The sequence below is a fragment of the Pteronotus mesoamericanus genome, unplaced genomic scaffold (genome assembly GCF_021234165.1).
Source record: "Pteronotus mesoamericanus isolate MK-2021 breed Mesoamerican mustached bat unplaced genomic scaffold, CSHL_Meso_final scaffold_232, whole genome shotgun sequence".
Classification (NCBI taxonomy): domain Eukaryota; kingdom Metazoa; phylum Chordata; class Mammalia; order Chiroptera; family Mormoopidae; genus Pteronotus; species Pteronotus mesoamericanus.
In genome coordinates, this window is record NW_026555311.1 from 13,635,071 (window position 1) to 13,650,487 (window position 15,417).

General features: G+C 37.9%; 2 protein-coding genes across 3 annotated transcripts in view; one reads left to right on the forward strand and one right to left on the reverse strand.

Moving 5' to 3' along the window:
* Positions 1–8,453, forward strand: part of LAMTOR3 (late endosomal/lysosomal adaptor, MAPK and MTOR activator 3) — a 35,460-nt gene extending 27,007 nt beyond the window's left edge. For both annotated transcript variants that reach the window (XM_054591695.1, XM_054591696.1), the window contains exon 8: positions 8,438–8,453. The gene's annotated coding sequence lies outside the window, so the exon portion shown is untranslated. The remainder of the gene's footprint in view (positions 1–8,437) is intronic.
* The window catches only part of DAPP1 (dual adaptor of phosphotyrosine and 3-phosphoinositides 1), a 53,953-nt gene that overhangs the window by 611 nt on the left and 37,925 nt on the right, over positions 1–15,417 (reverse strand). Inside the window, exons 5-8 of the mRNA XM_054591693.1 lie at positions 5,956–6,003; positions 3,689–3,751; positions 3,018–3,103; positions 792–879 (exon numbers count right to left, since the gene is read on the reverse strand). Of these exons, the coding sequence (XP_054447668.1) occupies positions 792–879; positions 3,018–3,103; positions 3,689–3,751; positions 5,956–6,003 (285 nt within the window). The remainder of the gene's footprint in view (positions 1–791; positions 880–3,017; positions 3,104–3,688; positions 3,752–5,955; positions 6,004–15,417) is intronic.

A 15,417-nucleotide genomic window follows, 5' to 3' on the forward strand; every position in this document is an offset into this window, starting at 1 on the left:
TTTTTCACTGAATATCAAATGTATCAGAGCCATCTTAAAATGAGTGGCATATTTATTTGGATTTCAAACTGAAAAGATAACCAAAGCTAAAGTCCCAGTATCTAGAAAGGAAGATTCAACAAGATTCTATATATTGGCTAATTGCATAAAATATTAATTAAGAAAAATTGTTCATGTTTAAAAACATCATGGGTTTCAAGATAATATATCTACAGTAAATTTTAGAAAGCTATAAGGACAAGTTCTAGGCTAACAGTTCATTGACTTAAAAACACATATGAAAAATGTATGAGATTGATAAATTTTTATAAGCACTCCATATTCCCCCTGGGAGGTACATAGGAAGCAGGCAAAATAAATTAACTTCCTTGACCTGTAAAAAATTAATGCTTATGTTAGAAATTAAGCTAAGTTCCTGTGGCAAGCTTTCTTCTCTGACAATTTAAAAGGACTTTCTACTATAGAAATATGTCAGTTTTTCTCTGCCTGACCTTCTTGTTCCACTTGCCTCCTCTGGGCAAGCCTGCACACGGAAAGGCAGGCTCATAGACACTCAGGTGCAAGGCAAAGGCTCTGGGGCTGGGACCTCAGTGCAGATCCATCCTTTGTCTTTTTGCCCCTTTCTGCAGCCTTTCCGTTTCCCAGAAGAGTGAACTATTCCACCAGCTTGCAAGTAGACATCCCAGTGATTCTTGGGGATAGTCTGATTCTTTCAACAGAAATATGTCTCAAATCATCACCATGTTATTTCTGAGGACTAGGTATCTCTCCAGAACATTTATATAACTCACCAGTTTCCAACGTAATATCTTGATCCACTCATCAGCTTCTACTCCTGTCTTTGCACAGAGATAAAACGTCCTGAATGGAAATACTAAGCTGATAAGACAAAAGAAGGAAGGTGAGATACTCCAGGTGGTTGGCAGAATGTATATTGGCTGAACACTACTTAGAGTATTCCAAGAAAACAAGAACAGACAAACAGCCTGGGGAAGCAATCTGAGAAGTGGTATATACGGAGATATTTCCGCCAGCACCCTGAACAAATGTTGAGGACCTGTACATTCATATTGTCATTGTGGGCCAGCCTTATATTTTCTAATCAGAATTCAAAGAAGAGAAAAACATGCCCAGGGCATCCCTATCTCCTTTTGTCTTAGACTGAATACAATGCTTTTATATTTATTTAACTGATCTGTGAAATGACTCAAAACCTGTGCTATGTTTCAAAGAATAAGCAAAACAAAAAAGAAAGAGCTTGATGAATGAGTTCATGTGAGTGAGCTCACTTCAATGAGGAAAACGCTGCCCCCAGTGGATCTAGGCAGGGTTAGCTATGGAGAACAGGAAAAAACAGATGACGAAGCTGCTTAGCTTAGCTAGTCAGTCATTCTGTCCACCTCTGGCCATGAGTTAGTCAGTCTCTGCTGGAGGGAGGATGAACTTTCCTAACTAGTACAAAAGACTTGTTCTAGGAATATGATAGCTCACTTGATTGTTCCTTTGGCTATAGAGTCAAAATCATTTGACTAATAAGGTCAGCTGTAGCTTTCATCTTGCCTGTACTTGCTGTCCTTACAGTTGAGATGCAATATGCCAAAAATCTTTTTCCCTTTTATGATTAAAGAAAAAGCCCTGAGCTTACATTCAGAAAGATCTCTGTATCTTAAAACCTGAGCATCATACTTTGTCTATACCAGCAATTCACGCTGAATAGATGAGAGATCAGTCCCTGTGCATAGAAGGTACACCTTGAAGTGAAGTCTGGTCGAGGGGGGCGTGGACAGTCGGGGAGGGAGGGAGTGATATTGTGCACACACTGTACAAAACTGGTTTCTGGATCTGTCCTTTTTTTATAATCCCTATGGGAAACGCTATTAATAGCTATTAATAGGCTATTAATACAGATAACATTTTCCTTTCTTTTTACTAACAGAACTCCAAGTGATCAATTATAATTAGCTGAAGCCAATTATAATCATGCTAGTTCCCTTTTCTAGCTTCCTCTGCCACTGGCGATGGCCATGGGGCCCTGTGTAGGCCAATGAGATGAGAGGGAAATCTAGTGGGAGATTTTCTGGGAACATGTCTGCTTTCCTGATAAAAATGGATGGACACGGCTGATGCCATCCCTATGTCTTTCGTCATGACTTACACAAACTTTGGAGTAGCAAGCATGAGGCAGAGGCCAACAAAATTGTAGACGCAGGACCTGACATTGTCAAGACAGCTGCCTGCCTCCCTGTATTTTGTTATGTAAGAACTATAAACCCCTGCTAGCTCATATGATTTCTTCATGTAAATTTTTAAAAGATATCTACTCTTGGTTAATACAATAGAATTAATGTTTTCTTTGGAGTGCTAATAGTATTGTAGTTCTATAAGTGACATTTTTATTCCTAGGAGATGCATATTGAAGTGTTTAGGGGTAGTGTCATGATGTCTGCACCTTACTTTCAATTGGTTCAGGTAAAAAAGAGTGAATAGATAGAGATTAAGCAGATACGGCAAAATATTAACAATTCATGCATCTAGGTGAGGGGTTTATGGATATATGTCTATCAACTTCTGTATGCTTGAAAACTATAAAATAAAAGTTGGTGGGAAGTAAGACCCCTCTTTCTCAAGATACTTTACTTTTCCCAGTTAGAAAATTGTCATGCTATACTGATTATACTAGAACAAAACACTTTCATGCCATTTTCCAGAAATTGTCATAACAATACAAGTCACCCATCACTGGAGTCAACAAAGTTATGATTGAGGGAAAAACTCCAAAGAAGTAAAACTGTCTAAGACTGAACTGGATCCTCTTTTGTGCATCACTTGGTCAGTGTACAGCCTAATCAACTGTACCCAGCAGATGTGTAATCCTAACATAAATGCCCTGCATGATGGTTAAATTCACGTCACTCAGTTCAAAATGACTGTACACGTTAAGACATACAGTTTTGTTCCTCAGCTAAAATAAGTGGCAAGAAGACTTTTAAAAACATTTCCTTTATAAAACAACTTACCAAAAACAGTTTACCCTTTCCTGTGAGTAATCAAATTGTACAGCGGAACATTCTGTTAAGTCTAGGATCCGAATTGGTTCTGGTGACTTAAAAAAAAACAATAACCTGTGTCATTATAAAAAACACACAAATCTATTCCTCATTTATTTCCCTAACAAATCTTCCACTATGTGCAACTGTCAATTTCCTTTACTCCATGGGGACAGGTAATAGAAAATCTACTAAGGGAAGTAACACATATCTGGTTTGGAGGGTGGTTTTTCATGAAACTGCGCACTAAGAAAACATTGATTTATCAATTTTAATAGATGGAGATGGATTTTAACACATGGAAAGGAGTCATTTTTCTCTTAGGGAAAGTGAGAGGAAACAAAGTAAATTTCAATTGGCTTAATGAAATGGACATGGGAAAGGGACATGCTTTTAACAAAGGGAGAAATTGCTGAAAAAGTTAACACAGTTTAGCTGGTCCCAGAGAATAGTTTCTGGGAAACACTTCTCGTCTTTGCAAAAGAACTTGGCTAATATCAGGAATCAAGAGTTCACATTTCCACTCATTTAGTAGGTGCTTCAAGTGTTTATAAGGAAAATTTTAGGGATTTTAAAGGCTGATGTCCTTTTCATCTAGAGAGCTGATTTTTCAAGGAAAAATGTATTATCGTGTTTCTCACCATCTGGTCTTTGAAGTATTTCAGTTCATTCCTGTGCAAAGTAAACCATCTTGTTTTCCAGGTCTGAGAAGAAATAATCAGGACATGTAGGTTTTGAATACAGAAATGCAATATTTATATGAGACCATTCCCCTTTTGTTTTAAAAATATCTAAAAGGTTAGATACAATAACATAGTCTTGTAGTGTCATTTCTGGAAAAAAATTTCAAAATATCTATAAAAATTAAAATGATTTTGTGCATTAAGCTAATAGTAAAGGCAGGGATATCATCAGCATATTTAAACAAATAAAAAGAAACAGCCAATCATAAATATTCAAGATGTTTTATGACAAACACTAAAATTGCCATCTTATGAACTCTATAATAAGAACAGGTATCATTTTTTGAGCATCTGATGTGGGCTACATACAAGGATGTTTATGTATATTATAACTAATCCTCATACAATGCCACATATTTTTTCTTTATTTTTATTGTGGACACTATTACAGATGTCCCCATTCCCACTCCCCCGCCCCTGCCACCTCCACCCTTCTCTATACAATGCCAAATATTATTCTTATTTTGTAAATAATTGAGGGTTAGGAACCTCTACCACATGATACTCTAAGCCTTGCCTAAGAATTCCATGACACTGATGACAAAAACTGTGGGTCCCCACCATCCTTGCTTTACTAACTGAACCTTAACCTTATCCTGAATGCCAGTGTGCCTAGTTCAAGGTAGTAACAATGGATCTGAAAACAAATCTGCTATGGCTATGAATCCTTCCTGTCCTTAGGGAGAATCCAGTCTAGTAGGGACACAAATAACTAAACGTACAGATTCAATTCAAGTAAGGAAGTACCTTTGAGAGATATTAAGTGCCCTGACTCTTCAAACAGAGATATTTCATGAAGGCCTTCTTGGCACAGTAAAATGAAACAGAGCAACTTTAAAAATATGATCACACAGATTGAGGCACAGTTGGACTTCCGGACTAGTAAAGTCCTAAATTGTCTTTTCTTTGAGATGTTTTTTGACATCGTTACATTAATGCCAGTGATGGTTTTTTTCTTACGTTTAGGTAACATTTTATACAATTTAACTTATTTATTTATTTATTTATTTATTTATTTATTTATTTATTTATGAAATATGCTAGAGTTGGCTGTGTTCCCCTGGTCTGGGGGCCTAGCAGGAGCTGCTTTCTGTGCCTTGCTCTTCTTGCCGGCTGGGGGTTCTGCGGGCAGGAGTTGGGGTCAGGTTCTCAGAGTCAACTCCTTCCGTGGTCCCGGAGCTCAGCGGAGGCCTCCCACTCGGTCTGGAGAGCCCCACCCCCGCCCCGCTCCCATTAGGCACACTGCTGTTGACAGCTTTTGCATTGTGCCCGGGGCTGATGGGATTCTAGTTCCAGGAGAAAGTGAGGCTGCCAGGCAGCTAAGGCACAGGCAGGCATGGAGAAGCACAGATGAAACGGGGAAAGCGGTTTGGGGTAAACGTGTCGGCGGCTTTGGGCCAGCCTGCAGCCCTCACTGCGCTGCCGGCCCAACCCGGGCGAGGCCCTGGCAGTGCCACTTCCCACTCAGCTCAGCCACCGGCCTGGACAACTCCAGGCGGCTCGCGCAGAGGGGCAGGAGGCTCAGGAAACTTGGAATGGGTCTCCGGGTCATTTGCGCAAGTTTCTAAAATTGTTTTGCACGTTGGCAATGCTCTTTCCAAGCTCTTGTGCAAATCTGCTGATTCTACCACCCAACCCTCATTCCTGCCCCAGTCATTTATGGAGCTTCTTTTTAAAACACGGAGAGGATGATACCCCTGAAACTTCAGAGCACAGAACTGTAAAGACACAAAATCTGAACTGGATGGTATCCCTTAGACCTGAGTTACCAACCCCTTCATTTTACAAAACAATTAAACATTTGCAATTGCTTTGTAAAAAAGAAAAAAGAAAAAAAAAGAATAATAATAAAAAGAAAAAAGAAATATGCTAGAAATTGCTTCTTTCAGCCTCCATTAGACCATTAAAAAAGGATTGTATTTTTTTCTTGGGTATTAACTGCAGGCTACTCTGATACATTTGATTTTGCCAAAGAACAGTCAAGTGATTTTTCAGAATTTGAACTAACATTAGTCATAAAGATGAACTCTAGAAACGGGGAAATATTATAACTGGGTCAAAACGGGTAGGCAGTTATGTTTTACATAAATGTCAAAGTGAGAATTGAGTCCCCTGACACATTTTCTTTCTTTGTGACTAGAACTAGCAAACACATGCCTCCTTACCTTGACCAGGCCCCCTTGTTTGGTGAGGTAACCTTCCTTGGTGCCCAGCTGAAAAAGAAAGAAGCACCAAGTAAAGCCCAAAACTATCACAACATGATCTTTGTCTTTCTGTTTCTGTCCTGATTTTAAATAAAAAACAAGTTTGCCTTTCATCTTTAAATAATCGCTTTTTATTTTTCACCTAGGCACTTGAAAATCCTTCCTGTGTGGCTAGAGAGTGTCAGACTGGATTGTCTTGCGTAATTCTGTAGCAATTGGCAACCACTGAGATACTCTTGTTTTTGCAATTTGCAAAACTTTGCAATTTGCTATTTGCAAACAATAAACCACATCTTGCTACTTATAAAAGCTAGTGTTGGACAGTGTGTCATGTGAAACCCACCTGCTTGGGTTGTTACAGGGGAATTAGGCACATAAACATGCACACACATGTTGATACCAGGTTAACACATTTGAGAAAGTCTGGAGTAAGCAAAGTAAAGGGGTTTATTTACTTTCGTGCTTCCCAGAGTCTATCAGTATTATACTGATGTGTTTTGTGAATTTTTAAAAGGGAACATTGGAAATACCATTCCAATACTTATTTTATTGCATAATCTTCCACCAACTCCCTCTTTAGTTTTTCATAGACCATCAATTGAGACCTGTATTCCCTCGGACAGAGTTTCAGGAATACAGATTTACTTATACTCGATTTATCCAAAAGGAATTGGAAGTGAGAATGAATCATTTCTTTTAACTCGCACATCACTAATTCAAAGGTAACAACATACTTCCCTAGCAACTAGAAAATGTAACAAATGGTAGGGGCCGTGTTAATAGAAATTTGCATAAAATAAGGACCATAAGATGAAGAAATTTATAATTTTATAGATTCCTGCAGAAATTGAACTCCTGGTAGATATTTTATTCTAATATGGTGTTGTAATAGTCTTTTCTTAATAAGGAAAAAATGGATAAAATTGGGAAATAACTTAATTGACGTCAAGGTTCTTTTTATGGGAGTTTCCAGAGTATTTTTTTCCTGAGGTAAATTCTCCCCAATAAAAAGAGGAACAATAACCACCACAATAAAAAAAGTTAAAGCAAGAAATAATATATAACCACTTCTTTTAAAAGTCTTACAGCATTAAAGTAAGGATGAACTTCCCAAGTGTTTATTTAAATAATCTTAAACCATATTGGTGAATTTCATTTAGCATAATCAGTTTGACATATTTTGACATTAAAAGAAATTGAAGTAACTGAACTTGGTTTGCTTATTATGGAAATGGCAAAAATTAAGATTTTGGGTTGCTGCAGGTTAAAGTTTGCTGAGGCAAAATAATTAAGGGTAAATCATTATATAGAAGACCCTGATAGAATTGTTCATTGAAATCAAGCTAAGGAATTATGCTGCCCACTTCATCTTACCTCCGTCCAAGCAATATACTATGAGTCTGATATTTTTCTAAGGTTTTGGTAGATAGGCGGAAGTCTGAGAAGGAGAGCTGAGAATATTAATTTTATTCATGGTCTCAGGAAGTAAGGAAGGAATAATTATACAGCTGATATATCTTTTTTTAAAAAATTATGATCTATAACAGGAAGGCTATTTATAAGAGTCTCAAACTGGAAACCACTTAAATGTTTAAAAAGAAAGGACTAGTCTTCCTACCACCCTTTCTATCTGCTTGTGTGCATGCCTGCCTTAAATTTAGTCAAAAGTCATTGGGCGAGGTGAAGCAAGGTAGGCGTCAGCCTGAGTGTGTGCAGGACATTCCACCTTAGTACAGGGTGGACACGAGCAGAGTACAGAGAGCAGCTATGTGGACGATGGTGGCTGCAGAGGCTTGGAGTGAGGAATTGAAGCCTGGCTTCAAGTGAGGAGGGCTTTTGCCTGAAGGGATGGAAGTGGTAGACAGGCCATAGTGTTAGAGCTAAGTCAGGCTAGGCGGGCATGTGCGGTGGGGACAGGAGTAGCAATGGCCAGGCAATGGTTCCTGGGCAATAGGAGATCGCTTACATTTGGTTGATCACAAATAAGTAAGTGTATTAAAGATAATGTAATCCATATTCTTTACTGTGGGAGAAGGGCGTTACAAATATGAAAAGTGAAAATACTAGAATGAGCCTTGTGGTATTGGATTAGGATTGGAGGTGCTGGCATGAACCTATGGATAGATGATGGATAGATAGGTATTGATATATAGATATAGGTAGATAGGTAGACAGATATAGATAGAAATATAAATAAATATAGATAGCAATATAGGTATGTGTACATATGTATATACATATATACTTTTGCAAGCTCTGCTCTCACATAGGGCTGAGAGAGCGACATCCTAATAACAATAAACATGTAGCATCCCGGTCTTGGCTTCCAAAGTCCCATACTGTCCAGAAAAAAGGAACAGAATTTCTTAAAGAAGTAGCTGATTCTTGAAATGGATGCAAGGAATGTAGCAGATAAGCCTGGAGCATTGTGCTATAACAGAAGGTAAAAAAAAAAAAAAAAAAAAAATTCTCAAAGACTTTTGAGGTTATGATGACATAGAAGTCACCTTGAACGGGCTCCTAATGGCCAACCTGGGAAAATTTAGAGTCAAAATAAATTATGACAGTCATGATTATAACCCAATGATATAAAGATAAATGATTGCATGAAATTCAGAAAATAAAAAGCTGTTCCTTATAGAAGACTTATAGAGTGAGAGCCAATAAATGTAAAAGAAAAAACAGAATTATGGAATTTCCATTTGGTAACACAGTAGCAATAATTAAACAGCCAAGAAATATTAATGGATGCTGAAAGTGGTGGCTAAAAATTTAATGAGGAACAGGATATTTACTTAGTCTCAACTGCCCTCCAAACATTAATATTGAAGAATGGAATAAAGTGATTTTAGAGTGAAGAAACCTGGCAGACACCACCAAATCAAGCAGCCAAACACACCTTCATGAGACAAATTGAAATTATGTTTCACCTGAGAGGTTGCACTGGAAAGGGCAAACCCCACCTTTGTGATATTTCTAGCAAAACTGCAAAACCTAAATCTAATCTTAAGGCAACATCAGACAAATCAAAGTTGAAGAACAGTTCACAAAGTAACTGGCCTTTAATTTTCAGAAGGGTTAAAGCCATGAAATCAAGGATAGTGTTCCAAAGCAAGTGAGGAAGTGTTCCAGAGTGAAGAATACTCAAGAGGTGGGGAAAAAATAAATACCACTTGATTGTGGACTGAACCCTTTTGTTCTACTGACCCCTATTGGGAAAACTGGGGAATCCTGAATGAGATCCAAGGATGGGATGATGGTACTGTATCATTGTTAATTTTCTCATTTGAATGGCTCTATGTGGTCATGTAGGCAAATGTGTTTGTGTGTAGGAAATACATACTGAAGTACTGGGGCAATAAGGTATCATATTGGTAATTTACTCTCAAATGGCCCAAGAACAAACACATTCATTTGTTCTATTTCTTTAAATTTTTTTTCTGGAATTTATTGGGGTGACATTGGTTAATAGAATTATATGGATTTCAGGTGAATAATTCTGTAATATATCCTTTGTATATTGTATTGTGTGTCTACCACCCCAAATCAAGTCTCTTTCTGTCACCATTTATCCCTCCTTTACCCTCTTCTCCCTCCCCCACTTTCCTCTCCCTGTGATAATCACGATACTGTTCTCTGTGTTGGTGAGTTTTCTTTTTTCCTTTGCTTAATCCACTCATCTCTTCCACCTACCCCTACAACCCTCTCCCCCACCAACAGCTGTCAGTCTGTTCTCTGTATTTAAGAGTATTTTTCTATTTTGTTTATTTGTCTTCATTAAATTCTACATATGAGTGAAATCATATGGTATTTGTCTTTGTTGACTGGCTTATTTCACTTAGCATAATGCTCTCCAGGTCCATCCATGCTGGCAGAAAACGTAAGATTTCCTTCCATTGTGTAAATGTACCACAGCTGTTTAATCCTCTCATCTACTGATGGGCACTTGGGCTTTTTCCATATCTTGGCTTTTGTAAATAATGATACCACGAACATAAGGGTGCATATATTCTTTCAAATTAGTATTTTGGGTCTTTAATATATTCCCAGAAGTGGAATCGCTGGGTCATAAGGCAGTTCCAATTTTTATTTTTTGAGGTAATTCCATACTGTTTTCCAGTGACTGCACCAATCTTCATTCCCACCAACAGTGCAATATGGTTCCCTTTTCTCCACATATTGCCAACATTTGTTTGTTGATTTATTGATGACAGCCATTCTGACAGGTGTGTAGTGATAATCTCATTGTAGTTTTAATTTGTATTTCTCTGGTGATTAGTGACATTGAATATTTTTTCATATATCTATTGACCATCTGCATGTTCTCTTTGGAGAAGTGTCTATTCAAATTCTTTGCCCATTTTTTAACTGGTTTGTTTGTTTTTTTCGGTGTTGAGTTCTTTGTAAATTTTGAATGTTAACTCTATCAGATATATCACTGGCAAATATGTTCCCATTAAGTGAGTTTTCTTTTCATTTTGTTGATGGTTTCCTTTGCTTACAAAGAGTTTTTAGCTTGATGCCGTCCCATTCGTTTATTTTTTCTTTTGTTTCCCTTGCCTGAGATGATATATCAGAAAAAAATATTGCTATGAGAAATGTCTGAGATTTTACTGCCTATGCTTTCTTCTAGGATTTTTATGGTTTAAAGTCTAATATTTAAATCTATAATCTATTTGAGTTTATTCTTGTATATGTTGTAAACGTTGTATTCTTCTTTCAATTTTTCCCTGTCAGTTTGAAATTATTTAAAATAATAAATACTTTGTGTTTTTTTAACAAACCTTGAAAAGTCACCAAAAATAGAATGTAAAAATGTAATAATGATTAACTTAATAAGTTATGGTATATCCAAATATTAGAATATTTAAGAATTTGTTTTAATGATGTTTTAGAAAACTATGTAATGATATGGAAGAGTTCACAAGATAAATAAGCACATAGTAACTCTATTTACAATGAAGAGCTCATTATATATGTATAATAGATATATTTTATATATATATAAAATATATAATGTTTATTCAAGAGAAAGGCTAAAAGGAAAGACACTGAAGTATTAACTGTGAGAAGAGCTTCAATTGATAGAATGCTAAAAAATGACAAACATACAAGGGGAGCATCCACGAAAAGGAACTATAAAATGTGTTAAAGAGATTACAGAATAAAGAGAGAAAGATGTTATGGAAGCAAAAGGAACTGAAATTTTAGAAGGAAGCTATTAAAAATGTCAAATATCCCATAAGGAAAGCTAAGGAAGCTAACATTTTAGAAAGGACTTATTCTACGTCCGGCACTTAAAATGTATTATGTCACTTAATCTCCACCAACACAACTAATTTGCATTTCACATTTCCCAGGTTCAAGACGGAACTCCTGGTTCCCATCCCCCACACCCATTCTTCCTGAAGCCTTAGCCATCTCAGTAAATGAAGTGTTTACCTTGTTGCTCTTTCTTTCACATAGCACATTCAACGCATCAGCAAGTCCTGTCTCTGCTACATTCAAAACACATTCTGAAATTGACCAGTTATCCCTTCCTCCTGTCCTAAGTACCCATTCTTACCCTCTCTCCCCAGGTTCAACTGCCCCCCTCTCTTACCTGGCCTGCTACAACAGTCTCCTAACTGGTCTCCTTGCCTCCAACTTTGCCCCCACCCCATTTCACCCTTAGTAATAGTAAGGATCCTTTTCCCCAAACTTAAAAACATATTATGTTACCCAAAAATATTAAAATTTCTCATGAACACTTAGAACAAAAATAAATTCTATACCATCCTGTAAGGCCCTTTGTGTTGTGTAAAGGAGGAACAACTGACATTTTGGGCAGGATACTTCTTCACTAAGTGTTGAAGCATGTGTAGTCTCCATGGCTGCTGCTCATTGTTGGGAAACAATTCTCCTGGGGTCTCTTCTGTTTCTGTACATCTTATGAACAAGGCACTAAAAGCTGTTTCTCCCACCAAATTTTAAAGCATATTTTTATAACAAACAGCCTTAAAAGATAAAAAGTGTCTTTCTCCAGAGGAAAAGGTAGACAACCAGAAGCCTGGGGCCGTTTATCAGCACCCCTGAAACTGTGACAGGCTAACCTGTTAGCTTGCAAATAGGGTAGTCCTAGGTTCCTCACAGTTCTTGACACTCACTAATGCAAGTAGTGCTCCACCAAAGCACTGTGACAACTAAAACACGCTCAAACATCTTCAAATACTTAGCTGAACACCACTTCCTCTTGAGAATGCCATCACTTTTCATGATCTGACCCCTCATTACCTCAACAATTTTGTGTCCTGTCACCTTCCCTCTAGCTCACTCCATGCCAGTCATTATGCTCTTCCTGCTAGTCTTTCAAAGATCTCAATGTAGTTCCCACTTTAGGGCTTTTGTGTTGTTCTCTCTGCCTGCAACACTCTCCCGCCTGTTGACATGAGTCTTTTCCTTCAGAAAAGCCTCTGCTCAAATGCCACCTCCTCAAAGAAACCTCTGCTGCATCTCTCTTCTCCCCTTATCCTGCTTTCTCTTTTTTATGATGTATTAATATTGGCTTTATATTATAACAATGATAGTGCCTATGATCCCTCCCCTGAAATATGGGCTCAATGAGGGGGAGCCTTTGTCTAATTTACTCTCAAACCACCAGTGCTTAAAACTGGATGCATTGTAGGCACTTAAAAAGTTTAGAGGATGTCAGAAAGATGGCAGCGTGAGAGGTCTCTTTAAAGTTTCCCCTTGAAGTTTCAACAATTTGAACAGCTATAATTTAAAAAAAGGATTCCCTGCTTGACACATAAAGACATCTGAGGGATCCATGCATCGAAACATCTGAAATTGAGCAAGTGAGAGTGAGGCGGAGAGGTGGGGAGGGAGAAGAGCTGAGATGATACTAGAGATATGCAGCCAGGAACTCACAGCCTAGAGTGTACTGCTGGGCTCAGCCCAGAGAAGAGAGGAATCAGTTTGCTGCCAGCACTCCCTTAAGCCGGGATAAACAGAGCAATACAATGAGCATTCCTGCAGGAGTGATGAGTGTGCTGCTGCTGGGCCCAGTGACCTGGGCAGGAAGGAAGCACAGAGAGGTGGCCATGGGTGTTTGGCAAGCAGCATTCTAGACAGAGAACAAAGCCACAGAGCCTGGCTCTCTCCCCTGACCCTCCCAGAGCTAGCAGCAGGCCCCAGGAGAAGTTGTAGCAGTGAGTGCTGCATTGCAGAGCTCATTGTCTGCAAACCTGAAAACTGGTACTATCGAAACATTTTTTCCCTGAGCCACAGACTCTGTGACTAATCCCAGGGTTTGGGGAGGGGAGAAGAAACAGGGGGGAGATCACTGAGCTCTGCCAGTCACCATTCATGGGAGAACAAAGCAGCAGAAGCACCAGTCAGCCTTCCCCAGTTCACCTCACCCCGCCCACTGAGGCTGCACTGCTGGTGGCATCAGGTCGCAGGGGACAGCACTATGATTTCATGGATTTGGAAGCCCATTGTCCACCACATTTCCCCTGTGAGGTTGATGCCCTGAGACTGAGGTGACCTGAACACAGAGGGGACACCCACTTTCTCAGGGAACACAGGACATCTTTCATGGCCCGCAGCTCTATTGGAAAACCATAGAAAGACTTCTTATCAGTCTACTAGAGAAGTGCCACTCATATGCAGATGTCTAGACAGAGAAAGAATGCATCAAATACCATGGATAACCAAGGTAGCAAGGCATCTCAGAAAGAAAATGAAAAAATCTCCAGGAAATAAACAAAAAGAAGTGGGAATATGTGATTTAAGTGACAGAGAATTCTAGATTGCACTTCTAAGAAAACTCAATGACTTATAAGAAAACACAGATAGGCAGTTTAATAAACTCAGAAATAATATCAATGAACAAAACAAGTAGTTTACCAAAGAACCTGAAACTTTAAAAAAGAACCATATAGATATTCTATAGATGAAAAACTCAATAAGAGAAATAAAGAATGAGCAAGCAAGCACAGGAAATAGAGCTGACCAGATGGAAGAAAGGATTAGTGATATCAAAGATAGAAATCTAGAAATGACACAGAGGGAATAAGAAAGAGACTTAAATATAAAACAATGAAAAGCTTCTACAAGAACTGTCTCTATAAGAAAGAGTAATATAAGAATAATAGGCATACCAGAAGAAGAAAAGAGGGAGAAGGGAAGGGAGATCTTATTCAAACAAATATTTAAAAAGGACATCCCAGACCTACAGAAAAAGCTAGATCCTCAAGTCTAAAAAGCAAACAGGACACCTAATTATCTCTAACCGAAAAAGGTGTTTTCCAAGGCACACTGTATCAAAACTATCAAAAATTAACAACAAAGAAAGAATTCTCAAGGCAGCCATGGAAAAGAGGACAGTAACTGATAAAAGAAATTCCATTAGATTATCATCTGATTTCTCAGCAGAAACCCTACAAGCTAGGAGAAAGTGGAATCAAATAGTCAAACTACTAAAAGAGAAAAATTACCTGATAAGAATAATATATCCAGCAAAGTTAACTTTTAGATGTAAAGAAGAAATAAAGACTTTTCCAGACACACAGAAGCTAAAGGAATTTACCACCAGAAGACTTCCCCATTGAAGGAAATACTCAAGGGGGTTATTCTACCAGAAATAAAGGTCACAAAACTATGAATGAAATCACTAACATGCAGACAGAAGCAGTAGCACTTTTCAGAATAGGATACTATACACTTTGATATTTCATGAAGGTTAAAGGGAAGTAATAACATTAAAAAGGAGGAAGAAGGCAATAGCTACTACAGTTTGGAAGTGAATTCACAGCATAAAGAGTAGGATACAAAATAGACACCCAGAAATCAGTTGCATTTTTACACACCAGTAATGAACTATCAGAAAAGAAAATTAAAAATAAACATTCAAAGTTGCTTCAAAAAATAAAATACCTAGAATTAAATTTAACCAAAGATGTAAAGGACCTGTACTCAGACACTGAAAAGATACAAATAAGTGGAATCATATACCATGTTCACGGATAGGAAGAATTAATATCACTAAAATGTCCATAGTATCCAAAACAATCTATAGATTCAACGCAATCCCTACCAAGATACTACTGGCATATTTCATGGAACTAGAACAAATGCTCTAATAATTCATATGGAACCACAAAAGACCCTACTTAGCCACCATAATCATGTAAAAGAAGAACAAAGTTGGAGGAATCACACTACCCGATATCAAATTATACTACGAGTCCATAGTAATCAAAACATCATGGTACTGGTATAAAAACAGGTATATAGATCAATGCAACAGAATAGAGAGTTTAGAAATAAACCTATGCTTTTATGGTCAGTTAATATTTGACAAAGGAGGCAAGAACATACAATGGGGTAAAGACTGTCTATACAATAAATGGTGTTGGGACAGTGGCACAGATATGTGTA